Raw genomic sequence first — 23247 nt, 5'->3', positions numbered from 1 at the left:
CACCACACCTCAAAGTGCAGTCACAGCACAAGAAATATCCCAAGGTTTTTCTGATTATTTTAAAGAGCTGTGTATTACAACACCATGGAAGCCAAGCATGCATCTCCTCTGCATAATGTGTATTACTCTTTTAGTTGTTGTCTTTTGATAGTGTGATATTTTCAGGCTTTTCCAGTTAAAGTATGTGTCTTTGTTGGTGAATCCTCCAGAGACTTATTCTCATACCCAACTTTGTGCACTGACGTCAAAGGGACTTCTAGCAGGAAAGACCAGATGACCTCCAGACATAGCTTCCAGACCTGTTTTCCACTGATTCACCATCAGGTCAGCATTGCCTAAAGGTCTCAAAGGCTGACCCTACCTCATCTGAGGTAGGACCAACAGCTGCAGTGACATCAACCCTGCAGGAGCAGGATCCCATTTGGGCCTTGTTGCTGTCCCATGTATTTTAGGAAGTTTTGGAGAAAACACACCCTGAAAGTCTAAGCATTCAGATTCCTGCCGTCTTTTCTGATTGCTTTTTCAGTGACCCTGAAGAGACATGGTAATTTTGAGCATAAGTGGGTGTCTTTTGTGTAATGTCCTGTAAAACTCTTGTATTATTTATCATGTGGCTGGTCATGTGTTTTAAATATATATGCATCTGTGGAAATTCAATAAAATACATCTTAGTTATTGTCCATATACAAAAACGTGGAGAGTAAAAGGAATTGGGGGGGGAAGGGGGAACTGGGGAGACAGTGAGGGCATGTTAAAAGCAGGACAGAAAACTCTGTGTCCCGAGCAAATGCCAAATGTGCTCTATAACAATAGAAATTCCCTTAAAGTAGCTGCTTGGAGAGTATTTCATGCAGTTTAACATGGCTGTCCCTTTTGCAACCGGGTTCATTTTCTTTAAGTCACCACAGAAATGGCAGTGAAACACTCTGCTGCTGCATCATTGATGTTATGAAGATGCAGGTATTCCCCTGTGGCCTTCTGGGGAGCCTGGGACCCACTGGCCCTGCAGATTGGAGGCACTTTGGGAGGAGGACCACCTTATCTCCCAAGCTAGCACCAGCTGGAGCTCAAAGCTTTAACAACTTAATCAGAGGGCTTTGGCATGGCCAAAATGAGAGCCTGAAGCCCTCAGCATGCACTTGCTCTCAAGGCAGCAGCAGCAGATGTGATGTTTTGTGCTGGCAAGCTCTGAGACAGAGCAACAATTTAACCCAATCTTCCCTCCCCAGTAAAAGCCACCATTTCCAGAGTCCTGTCTCAGATATGCCTGTGTTTGCTTTTCCTACTTCTTTCAGGAGAGGGGAAAAAAAAAAAAAGGAGCAGAGAACACAGGAAAGAAGAGATGTGCGTGTTCTTGCTCTGCAATATTGTCCTTGTAAGCCAAGTTCAAAAATTCCTGAAGGACCGTGGTTTTGTCATGGGAGAATTATTACTGGTTTCAGTAGTTTGAACTAGCAGAGATTGTTGCCTATTATGCTATTTCTTGTCAAGGTCTTCACCCTCCTAATTCCAATGTCCTATAGAGGAAACCGGGAATGATAAACTATGTTCTAGGTCAAGCTCCTTTCAAATTACACCAAAAATGGTAAATAAAAGCTGCATGCCATCTATAAATTACCTGAAATATTATTATTTCATTAATGTGGAATATAATCAGAACCTGTATAATCTCAAAGCAGGGAACAAAATGACCTATGACTCCCAGGAAATATAACACAGCATCGCTTTTAGAAACTAAGATTTTAATCTAGTAATTAACTTTTCAGTTGTTATAACAAATAGAAAAGCATGAGATTGTTCTTTTAAAGCTCTACATTGAGTTATTTGCTTTGAACATACAGGAAGGAAAATACACAAAGTCTAGAAAGGGTAACACTTTACAGAAACCTCCCCACAGTTAAATATGTTCTCTTGAAAATGGGGTTGATGAAAGTTAAAACAAAGATTTGTCTGATTTTTTTTATCACAATACACTTAAGTTATCATGGAGAGAGTCACATAAGCATTTATAGCATGCCCATGCTGTAGCATGTATCCCATCAAAGCGTACATGAGAAAGAACAGGAAAATAATGTAGAAATTGGATAATAGAAGGGCTCTAAAGAAGAAATTACATTCATGAATCCAGTATAACAACATTGTTCTTTGATTGCTTCATATAAGCAGTTCTAGAGGTCTGTAAATGCACAATGCACAGGTACTGCTTCTAAGGTGATTTCTAGGTTTTCAAGCTCGGTGCTTTTTTCTCCCTGCACAACCACCTTTACTGATTTCTTGCTGCCCTGCCTCATTTTTACCTGGAGGCTGTTCTCCAAGGCTGTGATTTCTCGAGAAGGGCTTCCCATAGCACTTATCTTCTCCTGGCAGCATTTTGGACAGCTTTTAAAGTATTCAAAAGTATCACCATGCTTTTCAGAGGGGAAATAAGAACATCCTTCCACAATTGGAAGAGCATTACAGCTAGATTCACTTTTGACCTTAAATGTTCTCAAGCTGGTGTTCAAAGTTGATCTGAATGTCTGCAGCATCTTGACACAAAAACAACTCCCGATGCACAACTGTTGAAGAACTGTGAAATCTTTGGCAATGGTACTTCGAAAATTGGGCTTCAGAAGAAGATAGATAACTGGATTGTAGAGTGTGGAGGATTTTGCAAAAACAGCTGGAACAGCAAAGGCTAATGGAGGAATCTTGTCTATTGACCCAAACGCTGCCCACATGGCAATGACGGCGTAAGGGCTCCAGGCAGCAAAAAAGCCAATGCACACAGCAATACTCAGCTTGCAGAAATAAAAATAAAATAAATAAATAAATAAATAAAAAGAAATAAAAAGAGAGAGAGAGACAAAAAAAAAAAAAAGAAAGAAAACCGAATTAAAAAACTACATGCATGAGGAAAACAGCATATAGAATATGCATAAAAATAACACCTAATTGATTCCCCTTGTTAAAAGTCTCCCCAAATCTTCCATTATACCTCAGCTGCTCTCCAAATGTATATTTGTCTAGCAACCTAACTCTGTGTGAGACTTGTAACTTTCAGAGTTTAAACACATCAACTCTTACATTTCTCTTCCTTTTCACTGAAGTGCCACAAAAACCTTTTTTACACTAAAAAGGAAACCAAACAAAAGAAAAAGATACTTTTCTGAGGAAGCTTTTATATGAATTGCAAAGTCATTTCCATCTACTTTCTAATTCATGAGTCATACTGGTTTTCCTGGCTAGAGAATGTCTTCCACAATTTTATTTTTTGTGCTCATCTGGAGCTATATACAGGTATCTGACAACAGAAAACCAGACTGATCCTGAAGGTGAATTAAATTCATGAATTTAAATTAACTTCTCTCCCCTCTGCCCCTCCTCCCCCCTCCCCAAATAACTTGTCTTAATAAAATCTATCAAGAAAGCTTTAATAGACCTTTAAAAAAATCAGTGATCTTTTAGTATAAATTATCACACAGATATGTAAAATGCAAGAATAAATATTTAATCAGTAATAAACATAAACTCTGAAAAATCTAAAGTAAACTGTAAGCATCAGCTTGTACAGGAAATCTAATCTGCAGGGCATCCTTCTAAGCATGGTTTTTAATTTTTTATTTTCATTTATAAATGAAGTGCATGCAAATTTTAAGGGCAGAAACAAGAATATTCATGCTCCTGTAGAAGTTTCAAAAGTCTGTGTTTGCCAAGAGTATATATTTACAAATAAAGAAGACAGTAGAGAATCCATTCCCTTTAAAGTAATATTGGATCCAAGCAAAGAGAGGAAAAGACATACTGAAAGTACTTTAGTTTTCAGCTGCTAATTGTGCCACCTCCCTGAACTGCCTTCTGCAAGTCAGAGTACAGAGCTGCTAACTAGCTTTGTTAACTGAAAATGCAACACTTTTCTCAGTGAGGCTCTGTCTGTAGGTTCAAGGTTGCAAAAATCATGTTTGTTGTTTTTTTTTTTTATTTTTATTGTGAGAGATCCTGTTGTTGTATTCAAAGTGAGAATGAGAGAGAGATCCTGAGCACTTAACATCAGAGGAAAACACATAAAATTCCTTTATGACATAGAGATCTACACAAAATGCTATTATTTTCTCCCTAAGTTTAATAGTATCACAAACTTTTTATTTTGCAAGAAGAAATGCATGGTGATTGCCAAGAAATATATAACACAAGTTTTATGAGGAATGTCTGTCATGTATAACTGTTTTTACTATTAAGTTAAAATCTGTTTATGAATTTGCATATGTCTCTAGAAAGCCATCTTCTATAACAATAATGGCACTGGAGAAATTTCCCATTTATGGGCAACATCCATTGGTTCACCTGAAGTCCAAAGCTACAGTGATTTGGCAGAATTAAGAAGCAAGTTATTTTGGCAGAATGAAACTATTTAAGAAAAGACGGAAAGAGACAAATCCGCATGATAGAGTGACCTTAATTTCTCTCTTCCCCTTCCTCCCCCCACTCCCCACCCCCCCTTGCTCTATTTATTTATATCGGCTGAAGATTTGGCTCTACTTGTGGAAAAGCTAATGTCACAGGCATGGGTTTTGTAATCCTAAATTCTCCATGCCCATGGCATTCCAGGCTGAAATGAAGACCAGTTTTTGTGGCAAGCAATGTGCCTTGGCCCTTTAGAATCACGTCAAGAAGAAATGGACATTAGAATTGACTGGTTCATTTCCCAGATGGCTTATTTTATGTAGCAATTAATCTTTGGGATTGTGATAGGTTTTACTTTGTTCCTGTGAAAAGGTATGTGGCACATAGTTTCAAGGAGCTCTCAGCCTACTTCCTGAGCTGCATCAGTACCATTTTTACAGCAAAAACAGAACATTCATCTTACATAACCTCAGCTATCCAAAACTTATACCCTAGATCTAATCTAGTCAGGGTTCTTTACAATGTCAAAGGAAAGAGAGACATATCTCCAGAAAGAAATTGATATCATCCAAAGATATATGCCTGTAATAGATGTGACAGATTGCTCTAAGGTCCTTGTCATTGACAATTTTGAGACTGAACTTAATACAACTAATTTTAAGTGAAGTGCAACTAAGCAAAAGGAACTCCCTTTGAGACACTTGAGCATATCAGCTATACACACATGCATGTAAAAAGAGACTTTGTTATTATTATTTATTCTGTCATGTCACATATTGAGAAGTCTAGATTTTAATAGAAAAGCGCTTGGATGACACTTAATATTCTGCCTCTGGTAAGAAGTAGGTAGAGTGGGCTAACCAACAATGTCAGCATGAGATGTCAAAGAATGTTGAGATTTTCATAAACATGACAAAAGGGGAGAGTTTTGGTGAGGAAGATATGGAGCAACCTTGTGAGCATTGACAGAAAACTCACAAAAGTGACAAACTAAAGGACACCTTCGTGTTCTTGTGAGCAAACAAAACCAACAGCTGAAATACAGAAGTATGACAAAAGATGGAACATTGTATAAACACACTACACCTTCAGAGACATGTCCTTCAGTACAAATTCTTGGAGATATGGTATATCTGTATAACTGTATCATAGCTACTTCTGAGATCTTTCACAGGCAAGATGCAATAGCTAGTTTTCCTAAATGACTAGGAAAAAATATTGAATGCACACCATTGCAGTGAAACTAGAGAGGCAGCCAAACATAAGGAGAGAGCCATAATGCAGAATTTCAATTATCCTTGTATAAACTAAATAATAACACAAAAGCTTTGAAAGGAAATATATATATATATATATTCATATATGTATGTATGTATGTATTTATTTATTTATTTATTTGTTTGTTTATTTTTCCACAGGCTTTCACTATAAGGAAAAGAGTACTTGTGAGCATCTCTTTTTTTTTTTTTTTTTTTTTTTTTTTTTTTCTCTTCTGGTTCATATTTTAAATTTGCTGGTGACTTCCAAAATACTGTCTTATCTCAATGCACAACACAGTGGCCAAAAGTTACCTAAAGACTTAAATGTCAGAATAGAAACAAAGAGACATTGATTCTGTAATTCAGGCCTCGCTAACCAATTAGAATATGTTAAGAACAAAACTTTACTGCTGTAGCAGTTAGGTTATTTCCAAAGGTGATTTCATTTTAATCAGAAATGGTTGTTCAGAATAAATGATCTGTACAGTCATTCTTAAATTTCATTAACTCACAAAGTTTACCTATCAACTCCTTGCACCGAAGAGAACTGTTCATACATGAATATGACTGTCACACTATAAGAAAAGTCAACTACACCGTTTCATTGCATCACTCTGTGATTGATCCAATTCTCTTTATGCTATACCTGGTGGACAGATGATAGTTCTGGTCTTGGATTTCCTTGGATGTGAAGGTCTGAGGCATCACTACACAATGAAACTCAGGGAGGACAGCAGGCATGCTGGACTACAGACAAGCCTTTTCATTATTTCACTCTAGGCCAGAGTCCAGATTTCCTCATTAAAGTGAGCAAGAGACATATTGCCTGATTTTGCCATCAACTTGTAATACACAGCTGCTAAAATTGCAGTAGCAGCAAAATGAGCCTTTGTAGACCATGAGGAAATCCAACTTGAAGACATGTGGCTCACTGAGGAACAATGTGAAGATGTGACCTAGAAAAATATGTGCAGGCCTCAAATAAAGGTGTACAAAATGTTCTGTTATGGAGGCTATTCCAGGAAATACTAAGCGATTCTTTACAGTTTGTAGAAAGTGTCATCAGTGGTTTACATCATTAACACCTCAGTGTTAATGAGAAGATATTTTAATGAACTATAATCAACTTTCTGTAATATCTTTATTTTATCATGGAAATACAGAGAAAAACAATTTCAGCCCTATGAGCTATCTTTTTATACCTGCACATATCTGTGGACATTTTTCGCTTTTTATTTATTTATTTATTTTTAATCAAAGTATCTATCGGTAGTGTCCTGTTGTGGTTCTGCAGCAGTATGAATAAAAGGTGATGCTGTCTTCTCATGTCTTGAAAGCCAGAATTTTATTTTAATTACTTGTTTTATCACTCAGAGATTTCACTGACCAGGAAAATCCTTAATGTCCTATCATACAGGGAGATAAGAAAAATACCTTCACAAGATACATCACATCACCTATACACCCAGGGCCTATTCAGACTAGGATGTTTGAACTATAACTTAGGTGGTTTGGCAAGTATAAATTATTTTGTACAACATACTAATTCTTAAAAATATAAGTGTGCAGCAATACACTAATTTTCCAGGGTAAGGAAATAAGTGATTAACCTTGGCTCTGCATCTTAGTTATGATTCTATCATAGTTTGTGAACACAATGATCGCACATAGAAGAATTTTCAAAAATCTTTTTGAAGTTTGCCTTTGAGCATAAGCAAATCCCATAAACAAATACTTTCCAAAAATATCTCCCCAAGAAGCAAATAAACAGAGTTACAGCTGGGAAAAATAAATAAATAAATAAATAAATAACAATCCTCTAAATCTGTAAAGCAACCACAAGAACATTTTTCAAATACCAAATATAATGGTAGTTGACACTCCTGAGAAATTAACAGTCAAAAATCTCTCCTGTGATTGAGTTGGAACTTGGGAGAACTTTGTGGTTTGTAAGAACTTAACAACAAAGAATACAAGCTACAGAGCATACATTGCAGGTAAACAGAAGAAGAAAACAGTTGTGCCACACTTGCAGCATGCCATCAGCTTCGCAGTTATCTCTTCAACTGGTGTGTGCCAGTTCAGTCACACAGGTTGGAACAAGGCAGACTGTTGGCACAAGCTAAGGACCTAATTAAGCTATTTCAAAGTCCATGTCTATTGTACTTACTAGGAGAAATCAGCTAGCTGACACTTTTAAGTAAATGATACTTCATGACCTCTTTGGAAGCTAAAGCATTTTCCACAGTTTTATGTCTATTGTATCAAGAAGTTTCCTGATGTAAATTTATGACAAAGCACAGCTAAGACCGTGTTGGGGTAGTACAGAATCAGCTGCTGAGAGTGGGGACTTTCATGGTTAGTAACAACTTCTGCATGCTCCAATTTTTGTTCCAAAAATACCTGTAAGCCTCCATCCAACCAGTGTGAAATAGGATTAGGTTTGTCTAGGGTTTTTATTTCTGTATTTTACAGACAATGGAATGATTCGGGAAGTTATTAATTTCCTTTTCTGGAATGGCAGTAGAGTCCCAGTGATGTATTTACTCCCACTAAGATAAAGGTGATTGAGTCTTACTCTTCACCCTGTACAAAAGATGAAAAGCAATGCCTGAGATGTGAAAATGAAAGTAGTTTCTTACAGGGACCATACCAAAATGTGTGCCATACCTTTAAACACCAGAGAAAACAACAAGCAGGAGTCGCTCAGTGTTGAGAACCTTTCTGAAGCAATCGCAGTCAGCCAGTCACCAGGTTACAAGGAGGCATCCTTTCCTTTCCTCATGTCAGCCTGCCAGGAATACAGATTTGCTATGTGTTCCCATGTAATAATGGGAAACTATGCAAATGTATAAATCTTTCACAGCTTCTCTCTTAGGATTACTGAAACGGATTTCCAGGCTTGCCCTTATTCTTGTACAAGAACCATCACGAAATGTACTATTCTCATCATTTTTTGCTCTCAGATTTCCCTTAACAAACTCACCAAGGTAATTTGCATTAACATGCACATATTTTAAATCATTATTGATTATAATTAGAGATAAAGTACATGAAGAATGGAAGCACATGCATCACAGAATGTCTCTGTGTATATGTTCAATTACAAGTGTGAAGCATTGTTTCAGAGTTATGGTCCAAGCAGGTTTCTAGTAAATCATTTTGACTGAAAGGATTTTAAAAGCCTTGTAAGTAGTCCTAGTATGACTTGGTCAGCCATGTTCAAAAAAGACAAGCATATTATATGCTTCAACAGCATTTTGTAAAAATGAATCAACAAGTAGCCATCTGGTCCTCAGTGCTGCAAGTCTGAATCATTGTCCGTCTTTCTCAGAGAGCTTTTACAAGTTGGGTCCAGTTTGTTCTGACCAATAGAAGCATATATGAAGCACAGGTACTGCAAAAGTGCCATCAGTGAATGTTACCCTGAGCCTCATGCATTTTTGTTTCCCAAGGAAGAGTTTCAGCAGGCCAAACTGCTTGTGTTATATAAGATGAAATCTAGAAATCTTGTGAATTGAGGGAGTTTTCAAAATTGTCATTTCAGTCCAAACTGCAGTCCACTATCCCAGATTTAAACAGAAGCCAGAAGTCTCAGTGAGCAATTTATGCCCCTAATAAGGCAAATAGATTTGCCACTGCAGACACTGAGCAGAGAAATTAAGATCTATAATCACTAGAACCTGCAAAGTTCATACTACATATGGTGCATACTACATATGGTCCATACTACAAATGGTATCAGCATAAGAAAAGTCAAATTTTTCATTGTCATTCACTTGCTAACAGATGGCAGCAAAAGGAGCATTGCAGACTTGAGGACAGGATGTGGTACTATCATGGAAGGGGTGACCACAGCTATGCAGACTTAAAGTGCTGCACAGTGCTACTCAGCTAGGAGCAGTGTAGCAGGTTGAGAAGAAAACTCCCAAAGCCCCTTTCCAGTACTCCAGCTGTCTTAGAAAAGGGGCTCCACCTAACTGGTAATACACAATAGTGGGAGATGCTGGACACTAGGTCGAGTTTTTTTAGTCTCATTGGCTATCAGACTAAACTGTTAAATGAAATAAGATTGGGGATCATTGTCTGGATCAGACACAAACTGGTCACATCCACACTGCATGGTGCTCAGACTTGGTACTCAACAACATTTGTGGTGCCTTGGTGAAGTATAGCATCGTTTCTGGGGCTTGGGGTACATTTTTTTAGTTCAGTGTTTTTATTGCGTGAAACAAAGTATTTATTGCATTTGTTTTCCTCCCTGTGAATCATACTTGGTCCACTATCATTTGTCTTCTCTGTAGAAACTTTTGCTTACTTTGGCATCCAAATTCCCTCACATTTGAAAAACAGACAAGAATATTTGCAGCAAGTTCTTAGTTTTTCTCAATTTATTTCCATGGCATCAGTATTGCAGCAAAGACCTACAGGATTTCTAGTTCTCAGTAGCTGCGAAAAAGGAGCAATGGGCTCTAGGAAGGTAATTAAATAAGGCTATGTCAAAGCCAATAAAATGATACTTTCTTCTTTCCTTTCACTTTTAAAGTAATTGCTATGGGTGAAATTATTCTCCTGAGAATAAAAAGTTTTTCCTGCAAATTGTTTCTGACAGGGTAACTGCAACTATTTTCAGAGTCTGTGAGACTTTGTCTAAATGCATGCTTATAAGCAGCAAATTAATTCCTCTGATTCAATTTTTTTTTTTTTTTATGCTTCAAGGGAGACTATTACAAATTCTACTTTGTTTTTCTGCAAAATAATAAGCCACTGAGCCAATGCACTGCTAAAATAAAGGAAGCAGCAAAAGAAATTAGAAATTCACAAACTAAGCTTTGAAAAATCATGTCATGCATTTTCCTCCTCCCTTCAGCCAACAAAGCACAAAAGAGTAAAAAACTGTAAACAGTAAAATACTGTTACAGTACCATGATTTGGAAAGAAAAAAACACACACACACACACACACCTGATTTATATTGGAGTCTTCTCCAAAACAAGTCAACAGACCTCTTTCCAATGATTACCCTGGTCACAAGACCTGGGAGCAGACCCTTACCAGCATGTTTTTTAAGCAATCTAGCATTATTATGTCCACCTATTATTTTGTACTTAGTGATTTAAAGATCTGCTCAACTTAACGTTGATGAGTTGTGCAATACTCATGAAGGTAAATCTTCAACTCTCTTGCTGAAAAAAATGGCAAATATATATATATTAATTTTATCTAATTCCTACTGCTGAAAATTTTTGGTAGCTGTCTTTTTCTGTCTTTTTTTTTTTTTTCCCTGAGTCCTGTGGTTAGCACACAGATTACAAAAAGTATACATAAATGTATATGTCCTCTCTTGTACTCATGCACTAACACATGTTGCCTGAAGCTCTAAGTAGAAATGATGTGATAACATGGCATAAACATTTTATTTAAAAAGTGTACAGTACTGTATCATCAGTGAAATCTATAGTCCTTGCCTCATGGACTAACTTGACCATCATGTACATAGATCGTTATATGTATCCTTATGAATGATACACAACAATAAACACGGTTTCTACTTGCCCTGCCCTAGGACCACCTAAAGCACAAGAGTGAGGAAGATCTGTCTCCCTCAGAGGGGAATTCCAGTTCTAGATTTAGGGCCAGATCTCCTCATGGCTGTTTACATCCACAGAGCTTATCCAAACCTGGATTCTGCTCTTCCTTGTATCCTCAGCACAACTTTTTCTATGGTTCATGAATTGCAAAAGTGAAGTTCAGTTCATGGTCAGAACCCACAGGTATGCAGGCATACACACTGGACAAAATCTCAGCAGGCATCAATGACCCATGTGAGCCATTCTGTCCCTAGAGTGTCCAGCATCCCCTCCCATGCATTCAAGTGCCAGTGGGAGTTCCAGTATCTCACTGGATCTCACAAGTGTATCTCAGACCAGAGACCTGTACAAACTGTTAATACAGATTTATTTTCAGAACTGAAGGAGCACCTAGTGCAATTGTGAAAGCTGGGAATTAAGCCTTCTCATTGATCCACGTCACAGATGACAAGAGAAAAATATATATATATCATTAGCTTTCCTATTGCTTGATATTTTTACATTTTTTATTTTGATACTGTAGTTTAAATCTCTTTTTTGAGGGTCACTTTACGTCAAATTATAGAAAGCAGTACTGAGAGGTCATGATTCTATTCCTTTAGTGTCCCCCTAGAATACCAGAGAGTGGTGCACCTCAGAGCAAGATCTAATAAACACTGTGCCATATAGAAACCACTGCTACTACAAAGTTTCTAAGAAGCACAGTCACTACAGTAATGCATGAGCAGGACTAGGATGCTACTCCCCTGAGCCAACTAGCTTGGTTGGCATGCAGCATGATGGAGGAAATGCCTCTCAACCCTTGAGCTATCACTTCATCACCTCAGATTGGCCAGCTCTTTTACCAGCCTCTGCCAAGATGCTGCCTGCTCCACACAGTGATAAATAGTGATAAAGGCAGACTCCTGCAGATCACCTGTCGCCCCTGGTGACAGAATTTATGTTAGGGTCAGGTAGCATGGACCCTGAACTCAGCCTCTGGGTCCTCGAAGACTGCAAGTGTCACACACAGTCTCACAGACCAGCCTATGGCTAGGTTCCTTTTTTTATTCAAAAGCCTACAAGAGCAGAAGCCTACAGTAGAAAATTGGAGACTGTCTCTCTGTGCAAACTTTGCTGAGCATTCAGAAAATGTAAGTATATTATACCAGAGCCTGGAGACAGAAGTATGAAAAAAAAAAATGCAGAAGCTAACACCAGGCAAAGCAAGAGAGGTTCCTGAATTTGAGTCTTGTGCTGTGACTGCCCTGATGGTCTTGGTTTGGTATTTTAACCTTGCTTAGTTCTCATCAGTATATTGGCCATAATTTCCCATCTGGCAGAATTTTACTGTACATAGGAATCATAAAAGTAGCCAACTAAACACTCTGCAGTTTGGCAATATATTGACCTGTAAAGCTAAGGTATATTGCAATTGTATCTTCAAAATATTCCAAAGTAATGATAGCAAAGTCTGGAAAGCAACTGACAAGAACAGCCCATACTATTATTTGTACACTAAGAGGAAGAGATTTAACATGTTATTCATCAAGCTGTAACAGACATTTGATGAACTAGAGATGACTACAGAGTATCTCACACCCTTGATCTGTCCTCTTTTATTTCAGTAAAATTTTTGCACACTTAAAACAAATGATATATATATATTATATATATATATTTGTACAAGATGCCTGGCAGCTTTGTAGGACATGGACATCTGTAGAGCCTAGGGTTTTTACTGGTCACTATAAATGAAGTAGTCGAAGGAGAGCACATAAAAATGAAGCCAACTTTTCCTGAGAGGTCTAAAGCATTACAGAGGAGTTTTTTGTTTTTTGTTTTTTTATTTTTCTATTATTTGAACCATGCTTACACAGGAATCTAAAATACTTTTTTTTTTTCACTTTGCACTATTAATTATAAATTCTTATGCTAATAAAAGACAATCATAAATGTGATTGTCTATGTTACAGTAACAGAATCTCAATTTCACCTTCTCTCTAAATGAAATGTCTGCATTCTGCCATAGCAAGCCTTGGCAGTAAGGCACATTCAACATGTATTTTATAGGTAAACCAGATTCTTCTACACTTGTTGAAAAGCTGATTGCCTCCAGCTCAAATCGATATATGCTATACAGCCTATAATATAAGCAACTGTAAATTTAAAACTAAGGCTGTTTGTGCCTTCATAGAGATTATATCCCTTCACACAAGCAAAGCCAACATTTTGAAATAGCACAATGACCACTAATCCCCAAATGGCTTTGAAATGCCTACAGTAAATTGCCATATTGCTGTACTGTACAACTAAAGCATCCACTTAAGGTGGACAATATCAAGAGAGGCAATGAACACCTGTAACTCTTCTATATATTCAGGAGTATATTACGCACTACAATGAAGTATTCAGGGTTGGGATCTTACATCCTAAACTGTAGGGCTTCTTTGAGGAGCAACCTTTTTCCAATTTTTATTTCTATATTATTTCCCATTATGTCTATAGGTCTTTGCACCTGTAACTAGCCACAGCTTTCAAGATTGCTTGTAGCCATGGCTATACAATAATTTCGATTTCAGAGGAGTGTAAAAAACCTCCATTAATTTTGGAGGTACTTTTTTTTTTATTAATTTAACAACAACAAAAACAACAAAAAGATTTTAAAAAAGCACTGTGTCCCTGCATTGTAGAAGAGCAATTTAAGCCCAGGTAACATCCACAATGTTAGACTTGCCTTGTTTCTATGCAAATCATTGCATTTTATGCTGAGAATAAAATTAGATACCCTATTTCCACAACAAGCAATTTTAGAAAAGAGATGTGAACTATCAGCTTTCTCCTATTCAGCCAAATGATCCTTCAGTGTTTTAAGCCATGTACTTCAGAGCTATCACAAATCACAAACGCAAAGAAAGACAAGTTAAAGACCATAAAATTTGTTCAAGGTCATACACAAAGTCTGAAAAAAAACAATTTCCCAGGACAAAGGTTTACCCCACTATAACTTTAATTTCAATGTACTGCATTAAAATTAAATTCAGAGATATTTCAACAAATATTTGATGAAATGTTGAGTTACGTGCATAGTGGTTTTGCTCCTTCAATGTCTAGGAAGAATTAGGGTATGCTTCTGAAAATTGTTAAATCCCAAGGAATTCCTGGAGAAAAGGCAGTTTTCTACATCTCTACTTACATTCAAAACATTTATCTGTCTTATGTACATGCCCAGAGCGTGTTTTCTTCAGAAGCTAGCAAACCCATACAGTTGTGAACAAATTAGATGAGAACAGCATTTTCAGTATGCATTATAATTGATTTTTATGGAACTCTATAATAATAAAAGCAATTTCAGTAGTTAGTCAACCTTGTAAACTCAGAAACACAAAAACACAGATAGCACTGTACGGATCCCATTATGTTTTCTAAAAATTTTGCTTTTGTCATTCTATAGTAGCACAGAAAAAAGAAAAAAAAAGAAAAAAAAAAAAAGCCCTACGGACAGTACGGACAGATCTTTTAACAATGAAAGTAGATTAGTAATAATGAATGTTATCTGTATTTTATTATTATTTCTTATAAAAATATTCAATTACTATTAAAAAAAAAAAATACACTGAAATGGACCTAAAATTAATGCTATGACCTAGTTATGTTAGTATGGTTTAGGAAAGTGATAGCTGCTTAATGTACAGGGTAATACAAATTAAAACAAACTGTAGGAACCTGCAATATAAGGGGAACCTGCGGCAATTACTTAGAGTCTCAAGGCATAGGAAGCTGCCAAGCTTTTGGAATCATATTTCCTTGCTTAGATGGACTCTAAGTGTCTAAGTCCTGTTTTAAATGCCCACGTCATTTTCTGAATTTAGGTTTTTAAGACTGAAACAATGCCCAAGCCCTTCTGTTGAAGCCAGATCAGACTGCAGAGGTCAGATGCCACCAGGACTCCTGTTACAGTGCACTGATTTCAGAGCAGAATGGTTAAGGCCAGAGGAAAAGTGGGCTTTAAGTCATCTCTAATTTAATAGTAATTTAATTTGGTAAGCTATACCAAATTTACTGTTTAAATGCAGCAGAAAGAACTACAATTCAACAAATAATCATTCCAAGTAGACCACAACATTGAAATGTTTGGTGTGTCTACAGTCATCAAATAGAACAAGGCATGAAAGGTCCTTAATTAAAAGTTAAAGAATTAAAGGATAATATACTGTAGTCAAATGAAAGATGTAAGAATATTAATGTCTACTGAATTCAGAAGTGGGGCAGAGATATACTTAAGAGTTTTAACTGGGAAATGTTCCATCTGAGGTTTAGGAACTAAGGAACAGTTAAGACATGGACATACTCTTTCATCCTTAAACTGCTTGGATTGAATAAAATATTTAGGTTGTAGAGAGTAGGTAGGAGGATAGTATTTCCCACAGTGATGGGAAAAAACATGATACTCAAGATGTCTAGTGTAGCTCTTCTGTATCTGGTAATCTGAAGAGTGATATCGGAGAGCGACCAAGCTTTTTGATTTGGAACAGAGAAAGCAAAGCATTTATACAGAAGATTTGTGATATATTTAATTGTATTTGCAGATGAGAGCATCCATATTCCTGAAGAGAGAAATGAAAAGGACCAATGATTCGAAGCAGAAAGTTGAAGTTGATGAGGAAGATATTTGATGAGAAAGATAAACAAATAATTAGAGAAAAGAGAGAAGGATTCATTGAAATAAAGAAAAAAAGATTTTCTCAGTGGAGATAATTAAGAGTCAAGTTATATTCATATATATCACATATATATAAGAAGCTATGTTCAAGAGGTATATTATCTAATGACTGAAGCACTCCTAACTAAGGTCTGCTGCAAAGTTCGTCTTATATTTCGGTATATTAAAAAAATATATATAAAAATAAATAAAATAAATAAAGATATTTTCATGGAAAGGAGGGGGATGTAGTTTAGCAGCAAGAACCAATTTTCACAACAAATTGTGTAGCCACAGGACTAATTTTACTAAGTAAGTCAGTAAAACACTAACCTGAAAAGGTTTCGGTTCAAAAAGTATTTACAGAGATGCACTTATCTGTTGTTTTTTTTTTTTTGTTTGTTTGTTTGGTTTGTTTTGTTTTGTTGTCCTGTTTTAAGTTAAGTACAAGCAAATTTGATTTCCAAGTCATTTTTAAAAACCTTTAATGATATAAACTTCAGCCTGGATCCCCTCAGATGTCTGTAGCTGGGCAAACAGAATTCAGTCACTCAATGTGACTGTCAAAATGTCTTTCATAAGCAATGATTCCTGAGGCTCAAATTCACTTCTACATAGGGCTCCAACTTTGAACCTTCCTTTTGATTGCCAGGCTTTTACTGAATGGCACTAGGAGATGCACACTTTGCCATCAACAGCACCTCAATGAGTTCCTCCTGACATTCATTTTTACAGCATAAATACATATTTTTCTTTGTGAAATGCCTTTTAGAATGTGTACTATACAAGGAACTGGCTGTTTTTAAAGGTTTCAGAAAATAAGCTCAAAGGAGATGTTGAATAGTAGAAGTTAAGAGAATCACACAGAATCACAGAATTTCTAGGTTGGAAGAGACCTCAAGATCATCGAGTCCAACCTCTGACCTAACGCTAGCAGTCCCCACTAAACCCTAAGTCCCCACTAATCCCTAAGCTCTACATCTAAACGTCTTTTGAAGACTTCCAGGGATGGTGACTCCACCACTTCCCTGGGCAGCCCGTTCCAGTGTCTAACAACCCTTTCAGTAAAGAAGTTCTTCCTAACATCCAACCTAAAGAAATACGATGATAAAGGATCTCATGAACATGAAGAAATGAAAACATTTTTGGAATAACAAAAAGATAACCTGAACACCAAGAGACTTACCAGAGACTCACTGTTAAGAAATATTTCCAAAACCTGTCACTGGCATCTAAAAAGCATCTTTATATTATAAAATATTTATATTTTCACTTCATGTTCAAAATTTTTACTCTAATTTCTACAATGTCTTGAAAGGTGCTGCCCAATTTTGGCAAAAACATTTTGCCAAAGACTTTCCAAATACCAAATACTTGCCAAAACAGCTTGCCAAATACCTTGGCAGTAATAGTTTGCACATTGTTCATCCTGGTGGGGCCAGAGACGTGCTGCTCCACTGCTCTCCTGGATCCTTTCACAGTTATCAGAATGAGTGAGTAGGAAGTGATAATTACTCCACAAGGGAGAATAAAACAGAAAACAAAGAGAACGACAGTGTAAGACATGGATATGACGTCTACGTTGGTGGAACGCCAGTCAATGCAGCAAGCTGTGCCGTATGGCTCCTCTCCATACTCTCCCCAGTGAGCAAGGGGTGAACAGGCAAAAATTGCTGCATAGGTCCAAGCACAAGCTATCAAGATTTGTCCATGTTCTCTCCTGAACCTGTTTCCTGAAAGACACAAAATAATCAGGGAAGACCATCACATAGGGATGCTGTAAGCTCCAGTTAACAATTGGAACAGTTCAAAAGTTTATTAATAGGCCTCTTGTATTGCACACTGGAAGTTTGTTTTTTTGTTCTCTTTTTATTTTTTCCTGAGAATAACTCTCTATAACCTTCTAGAGATTTGCTTCTTAAAATATTGTCTTCAAAGCAACTTAACTACACCCAGGCAACTGATATGCTGAATTCACCAGTCATTACACTGAAAAATGTTTCGTTCCTCTTGAAATCAAGCAAGATACTAGGATATTTGGTTTTTGTTGTTGTTGTTTGTTCATTTTTGGTTTTGTTTTCTTTTGTTTTAAACACAAATCGTAAGCATTTTGATGATTGTAAAGTTTTTTTGCTCTGAGAAGATTAGCACTCAGTATAGCAGAGCCTTTTTCTGCAAGTAGAGCTCACATAGATTGTGTTGAGCACCGAAAAATGCATAATCACAAGACAACAAAACTAAGCCTATGACATATGTTTTGGTATTTTGTTGGGCACAACTTTCAAAGTAGTTCTAGGCTAAAGAACACATAAAAGGGGGGATTCTTTACAAGTACACATCAGTATTTTTTTTTATTTTTTTTTTAATAGGGAAGCAGGAAAAAGGAACAACAACAAAATCCATACAACAGTAGTTCAGGGAAGAAAAAAAAAAAAAACTCAGAGGAAACATATTTATTTCCTGACTTAGAGATAAGATTATTAGTAATGCCTAATCCTGGAAAAAAAAAATTGTTTTTCCTATAATAAGAAATATTAAAGGTTTGGCTGGATGTAAAACCTCTTCTATAAAACCATACTAGGATATGCAACCCAGAAATGGTAGTCTATGTTCACATGAAAAAAATAAAATCTAAGACAGAAACAGTAGCTTACCATAAGCTGGAAAACAAATTTTGAGGCAGCACACGATGCTCAGTAGAGTCAGTGTTGAGAGACTGCAGATCCCAAACAGTACCCCACAAAATGCATAGAACAAGCAAATGTGTTTCCCATACAACCACCTGGTAAATAACCAAGAAAATTAATACTTTGATGATATCTCTTTCTTAAATGTAATACTACATGGTAGAAGTATATATACTTGTAGCCTTAAAAATAATAATAAACTTTATGACCAAACTACTTGTTGCAAAATGATCAACTACAGAAGAGATACTCAGTGGAAAGGACAGCCAGTAAAGTAGTCATGTCCTTTTATTATTATGATTCTTGTTTGATCCTTTTTATTTTTTTTAAACAAAGCAATGATAATGTTTAATGATAAACATTTTGAAAAGAAAAATCAAAATGCTTCTTTACTGTGAGGGTGACAGAGCAGGGGAACAGGTTGCCCGGAGATGTTGACTCTCCTTCTCTGGAGATATTCAGAACCCACCTGGATGCCATCCTGCACAACATGATCCTGCTCAGCAGAGGGATTGGACTAGATGATCTTCAGAGGTCCCTTCCAACCCTGCCCATTCTGTGTGACTCTGTGATTCTTATCACTAGTAGGCCAAGGTCATAAATTAATACTCTTTACTATTATCTCCACTAACTTTAGGTGTTTTTTGAAAGCTAAATTTCATCAAAATCAACAGATTCTCTTGTGAATGTTCTCCAGAGGAATAGAAATTTCACAGAATCACAGAATTTCTAGGTTGGAAGAGACCTCAAGACCATCGAGTCCAACCTCTGACCTAACGCTAACACTCCCCACTAAACCATATCCCTAAGCTCTACATCTAAACGTCTTTTGAAGACTTCCAGGGATGGTGACTCCACCACTTCCCTGGGCAGCCTGTTCCAATGCCTCACAACCCTTTCGGTAAAGAAGTTCTTCCTAACATCTAACCTAAAACTCCCCTGGCGCAACTTAAGCCCATTCCCCCTCGTCCTGTCACCAGGCATGTGGGAGAACAGGCCAACCCCCACCTCACTACAGCCTCCCTTCAGGTACCTATAGAGAGGGATAAGGTCACCCCTGAGCCTCCTCTTCTCCAGGCTGAACAAGCCCAGCTCCCTCAGCCGCTCCTCGTAGGACTTGTTCTCCAGGCCCCTCACCAGCTTCGTCGCCCTTCTCTGCACCCGCTCAAGCACCTCCATGTCCTTCTTGTAGCGAGGGGCCCAAAACTGAACACAGTACTCGAGGTGCGGCCTCACCAGAGCCGAGTACAGGGGGACGATCACCTCCCTAGCCCTGCTGGTCACACTGTTTCTGATAGAAGCCAGGATGCCGTTGGCCTTCTTGGCCACCTGAGCACACTGCTGGCTCATATTCAGCCGACTATCCACCATCACTCCCAGGTCCTTCTCTGCCTGGCAGCTCTCCAACCACTCATCTCCCAGCCTGTAGCTCTGCTTGGGGTTATTGAGCCCCAGGTACAGGACCCGGCACTTGGCCTTGTTGAACTTCATGCAGTTGACCTCAGCCCATCGGTGCAGCCTATCCAGATCCTCCTGCAGAGCTTTCCTACCCTCAAGCAGATCGACACACGCACCTAACTTGGTGTCATCTGCAAACTTACTGAGGGTGCACTCAATGCCCTCATCCAGATCATTGATGAAGATATTAAAGACGACTGGCCCCAGCACCAAACCCTGGGGGACGCCACTAGTGACTGGCCTCCAACTGGACTTGACTCCATTCACCACGACTCTTTGGGCCCGGCTATCCAGCCAGTTTCTAACCCAACGAAGCGTGCGCCAGTCCAAGCCAAGAGCAGCCAGTTTCTTGAGGAGAATGCTGTGGGAGACGGTGTCAAAAGCCTTGCTGGAGTCAAGGTAGACCACATCCACAGCCTTTCCCTCATCCACCCAGCGCGTCACTTTGTCATAGAAGGAGATCAGGTTCGTCAAGCAGGATCTGCCTTTCATAAACCCATGCTGACTGGGCCTGATCGCCTGCTTGCCCTGCAAGTTCTGCGTGATGACTCTCAGGAGGATCTGCTCCATGAGCTTCCCTGGTACTGAGGTCAAACTGACAGGCCTGTAGTTTCCTGGGTCTGCCCTCCGGCCCTTCTTGTAGATGGGCGTCACATTTGCTAGCCGCCAGTCAACTGGGACCTCCCCCAATAGCCAGGACTGCTGATAAATTGAACTGAATTTGAACTGAATCTATGCCTCCTCACTTTCTATTCAGACACATGCATGATTTGCAGTAGCAGTTGTCAAAAGTCACATTCTAGATTTTGAAGACATAGTATTAATTAGTCAGAAATACCAAACTTTAAAGAAGATTAAAAAGAAAAGAAGGGAAAAAAAAAAATGTTTCTCAGTGATTATAGGTTGAACTCATGTAAGTGGACAGAATTGGTAAAGGAATAAAAGAGTTCTAAATTCAGAGTGTTGGCTTAAAAAATAATCCAGAATATTAAATTTCTCTTTGCCATTGTTACTACTACTTTTGGGGATCATCAGTAAATTCAAGAATTCAGGGTTTTCTTTTTATGCTACTAAGTTTTACTGCCTAACTTTAAATAAATAAATAAATAAATAAATAAAATAAAAATAAAAATAAAAATAAAAATAAAAATAAAAATAAAAATAAAAATAAAAATAAAAATAAAAATAAAAAATCACCATCATTCTGCCCATGAAGAATAAATGCAGTAGTTAGTGGAACAAACAGTGGATGTTTGGAAAATCTCATCCCTGCAGAAATCAAGATGATAGTAACCTCAAATAGACATGAATGCTAATTAATACCAGCAGTCTATAAAGTTGCTGTTACATAGCATACTCCTCTCAGTCCTTCTAATTATTTCCCACTGTTATGACAAGAAAAGTGGCAGAGTAATTCAGTCTTCCCCACTGACACAGACCTCCAGAGCTTGCAGATGATGTTAAATATCATGTGCATAGTGAACAAACCTGTGTGAAAGGCTGGAGGTTACAGCTAGAGGGTACAATGTCAGAGTCATACCAAGGTCACTGATGGAAAGGTTAATAATGAAGTATTCTGCTGGTTTCAACAAATTCTTTTTCTTGTAGGAGACATATAGGAGAATACTGTTCCCACACAAAGAGCATATTCCTGCAGAGAAACACAAAATATGAAAAACCATTTACTTTTAGCCATCTTTTTTTTTTTTTTTTCTTGCCCTAGAATAACGTGTTACAATCGTGGTAACATTTATCAGATAAACTTATCTCTTTTTATATTTGTGATTTTTTTTCTTCTTTATATTATTATTATTATTATCATTATTTTTCATATTACATTATATTATATTATATAGTAGTAGTAGTAGTAGTAGTAGTAGTAGTAGTAATCATCATCATCATCATCATCACTATAATCATCATCATCATGGTTGCCTCAGAGAAGAAAAAATCCAGGGAAGGTTCTTTTTTCCTGTTAGGACATTCCACCACCTTCTGAAGCACCAGCCATCAGCTTTGCTTAGCCAGGGTGGCCATTGTTGTCCAAGTGCCAATGTTGCCTTTCCTTTCCTCTGACTTACGGTTATAGTGACCGATACCATTAGGATTGGATCTGATTTTTTTTCCTCAGTCAGACCAAGACTAGGGAGGAGATACCAGCATAACTCATTTCCCAGAAATCTCACTTTTTAATGCATTGACTATGGATGTCGGCTATAACCCTGATTTTTCTGGCACTTTTCCCATAAAGTGTAGTCACTTTATGACTACAGCTTTTGGTGTTATGCTTCAGGTATTATAAGGAGTTAGGATATGCTGTTTTGTGATTTGCAATGATACGTGGAAAAAGACAATCTCTTGTTTAGACTTAATGATGACTTTATGTATGCCAAGAACTGCCAGGGCCTTGAAATCTAGCATTCCTGTCCAGCTTTAACTTCCTATAATATTAATTCAAGTTTTTGTTCTTAACACAAAACAAAGGCTACAACTTTTTAATGATGTTACCGTATTATCTTTTCTCCTTTCATGAAACCATAGAAGTTCATCTTTGTTGGAAACAAACTTGACCTTTAATGTTGCTTCATTCTCATCAAACACTGACAAACAGTCACCACCAAACACAGTATCATTATCATACTTACCAAATACCATATAACATATGCCAACAACAATATCAGCTTCTTCAGTTATTTTGGACTGGAATGTTGAATTAGAAAAAAATGGGCCCATCTGGAAAAAAAAAAAAAAAAAGAAAAAAAAAGTATTAAAAATTAAAAATTAAATATCTAAGCAGGTACCTGCAAGCTCTCTACAGGGATACAAGATGTTCTTTGAGGGAAAGATGGGGAGAATTTACTTTTATTTTTTGAATTAGGAGTTAATTTATCTGAATACAGGGTGTGAAGACAGAGCCAGGTTCTTTTCAGTGGTTCCCTGTGAACATGCCAGAGGCAATGGGCACAAACTGCCCATATTGCTCAGCTTTCCCTAGCAAATTCTTTGGTGAAGACATTTACACTAATTAAAAAGAGCTTCTGCCAACTGTCTTTATATTGGTCTGAGCTGAGTTACTTGCGTAACTCAGAAAAATGCCAGAATTACCATTTATTGTCATCTGCCATTCTTTTATTCAAGGAGTCTGCTATGGGGCCTGCCCTGTGACCCAGTCCAGACCTTACTGTCCA

The 23247-nt window shown here is 37.5% G+C and overlaps 1 protein-coding gene across 1 annotated transcript; it reads right to left on the bottom strand.

Annotated features, from left to right (window-relative positions):
• Positions 1-2168: 2168 nt before the first annotated feature.
• On the bottom strand, positions 2169-22792 carry LOC311432925 (opsin-5-like; the record flags this gene model as incomplete). The annotated part of the gene is made up of 5 exons (XM_084511504.1): positions 2169-2780; positions 17313-17647; positions 18569-18696; positions 21548-21710; positions 22705-22792. The coding sequence occupies 5 exons, from the start codon at positions 22790-22792 to the stop codon at positions 2169-2171; spliced, it is 1326 nt and encodes a 441-aa protein (XP_084367630.1).
• Between the last annotated feature and the right edge of the window lie 455 nt (positions 22793-23247).

Source organism: Aythya ferina, assembly GCF_964211825.1.
Source record: "Aythya ferina genome assembly, chromosome: 2".
Taxonomy (NCBI): Eukaryota; Metazoa; Chordata; class Aves; order Anseriformes; family Anatidae; genus Aythya; species Aythya ferina.
This window is presented reverse-complemented; position numbering and strand designations above follow the sequence as displayed.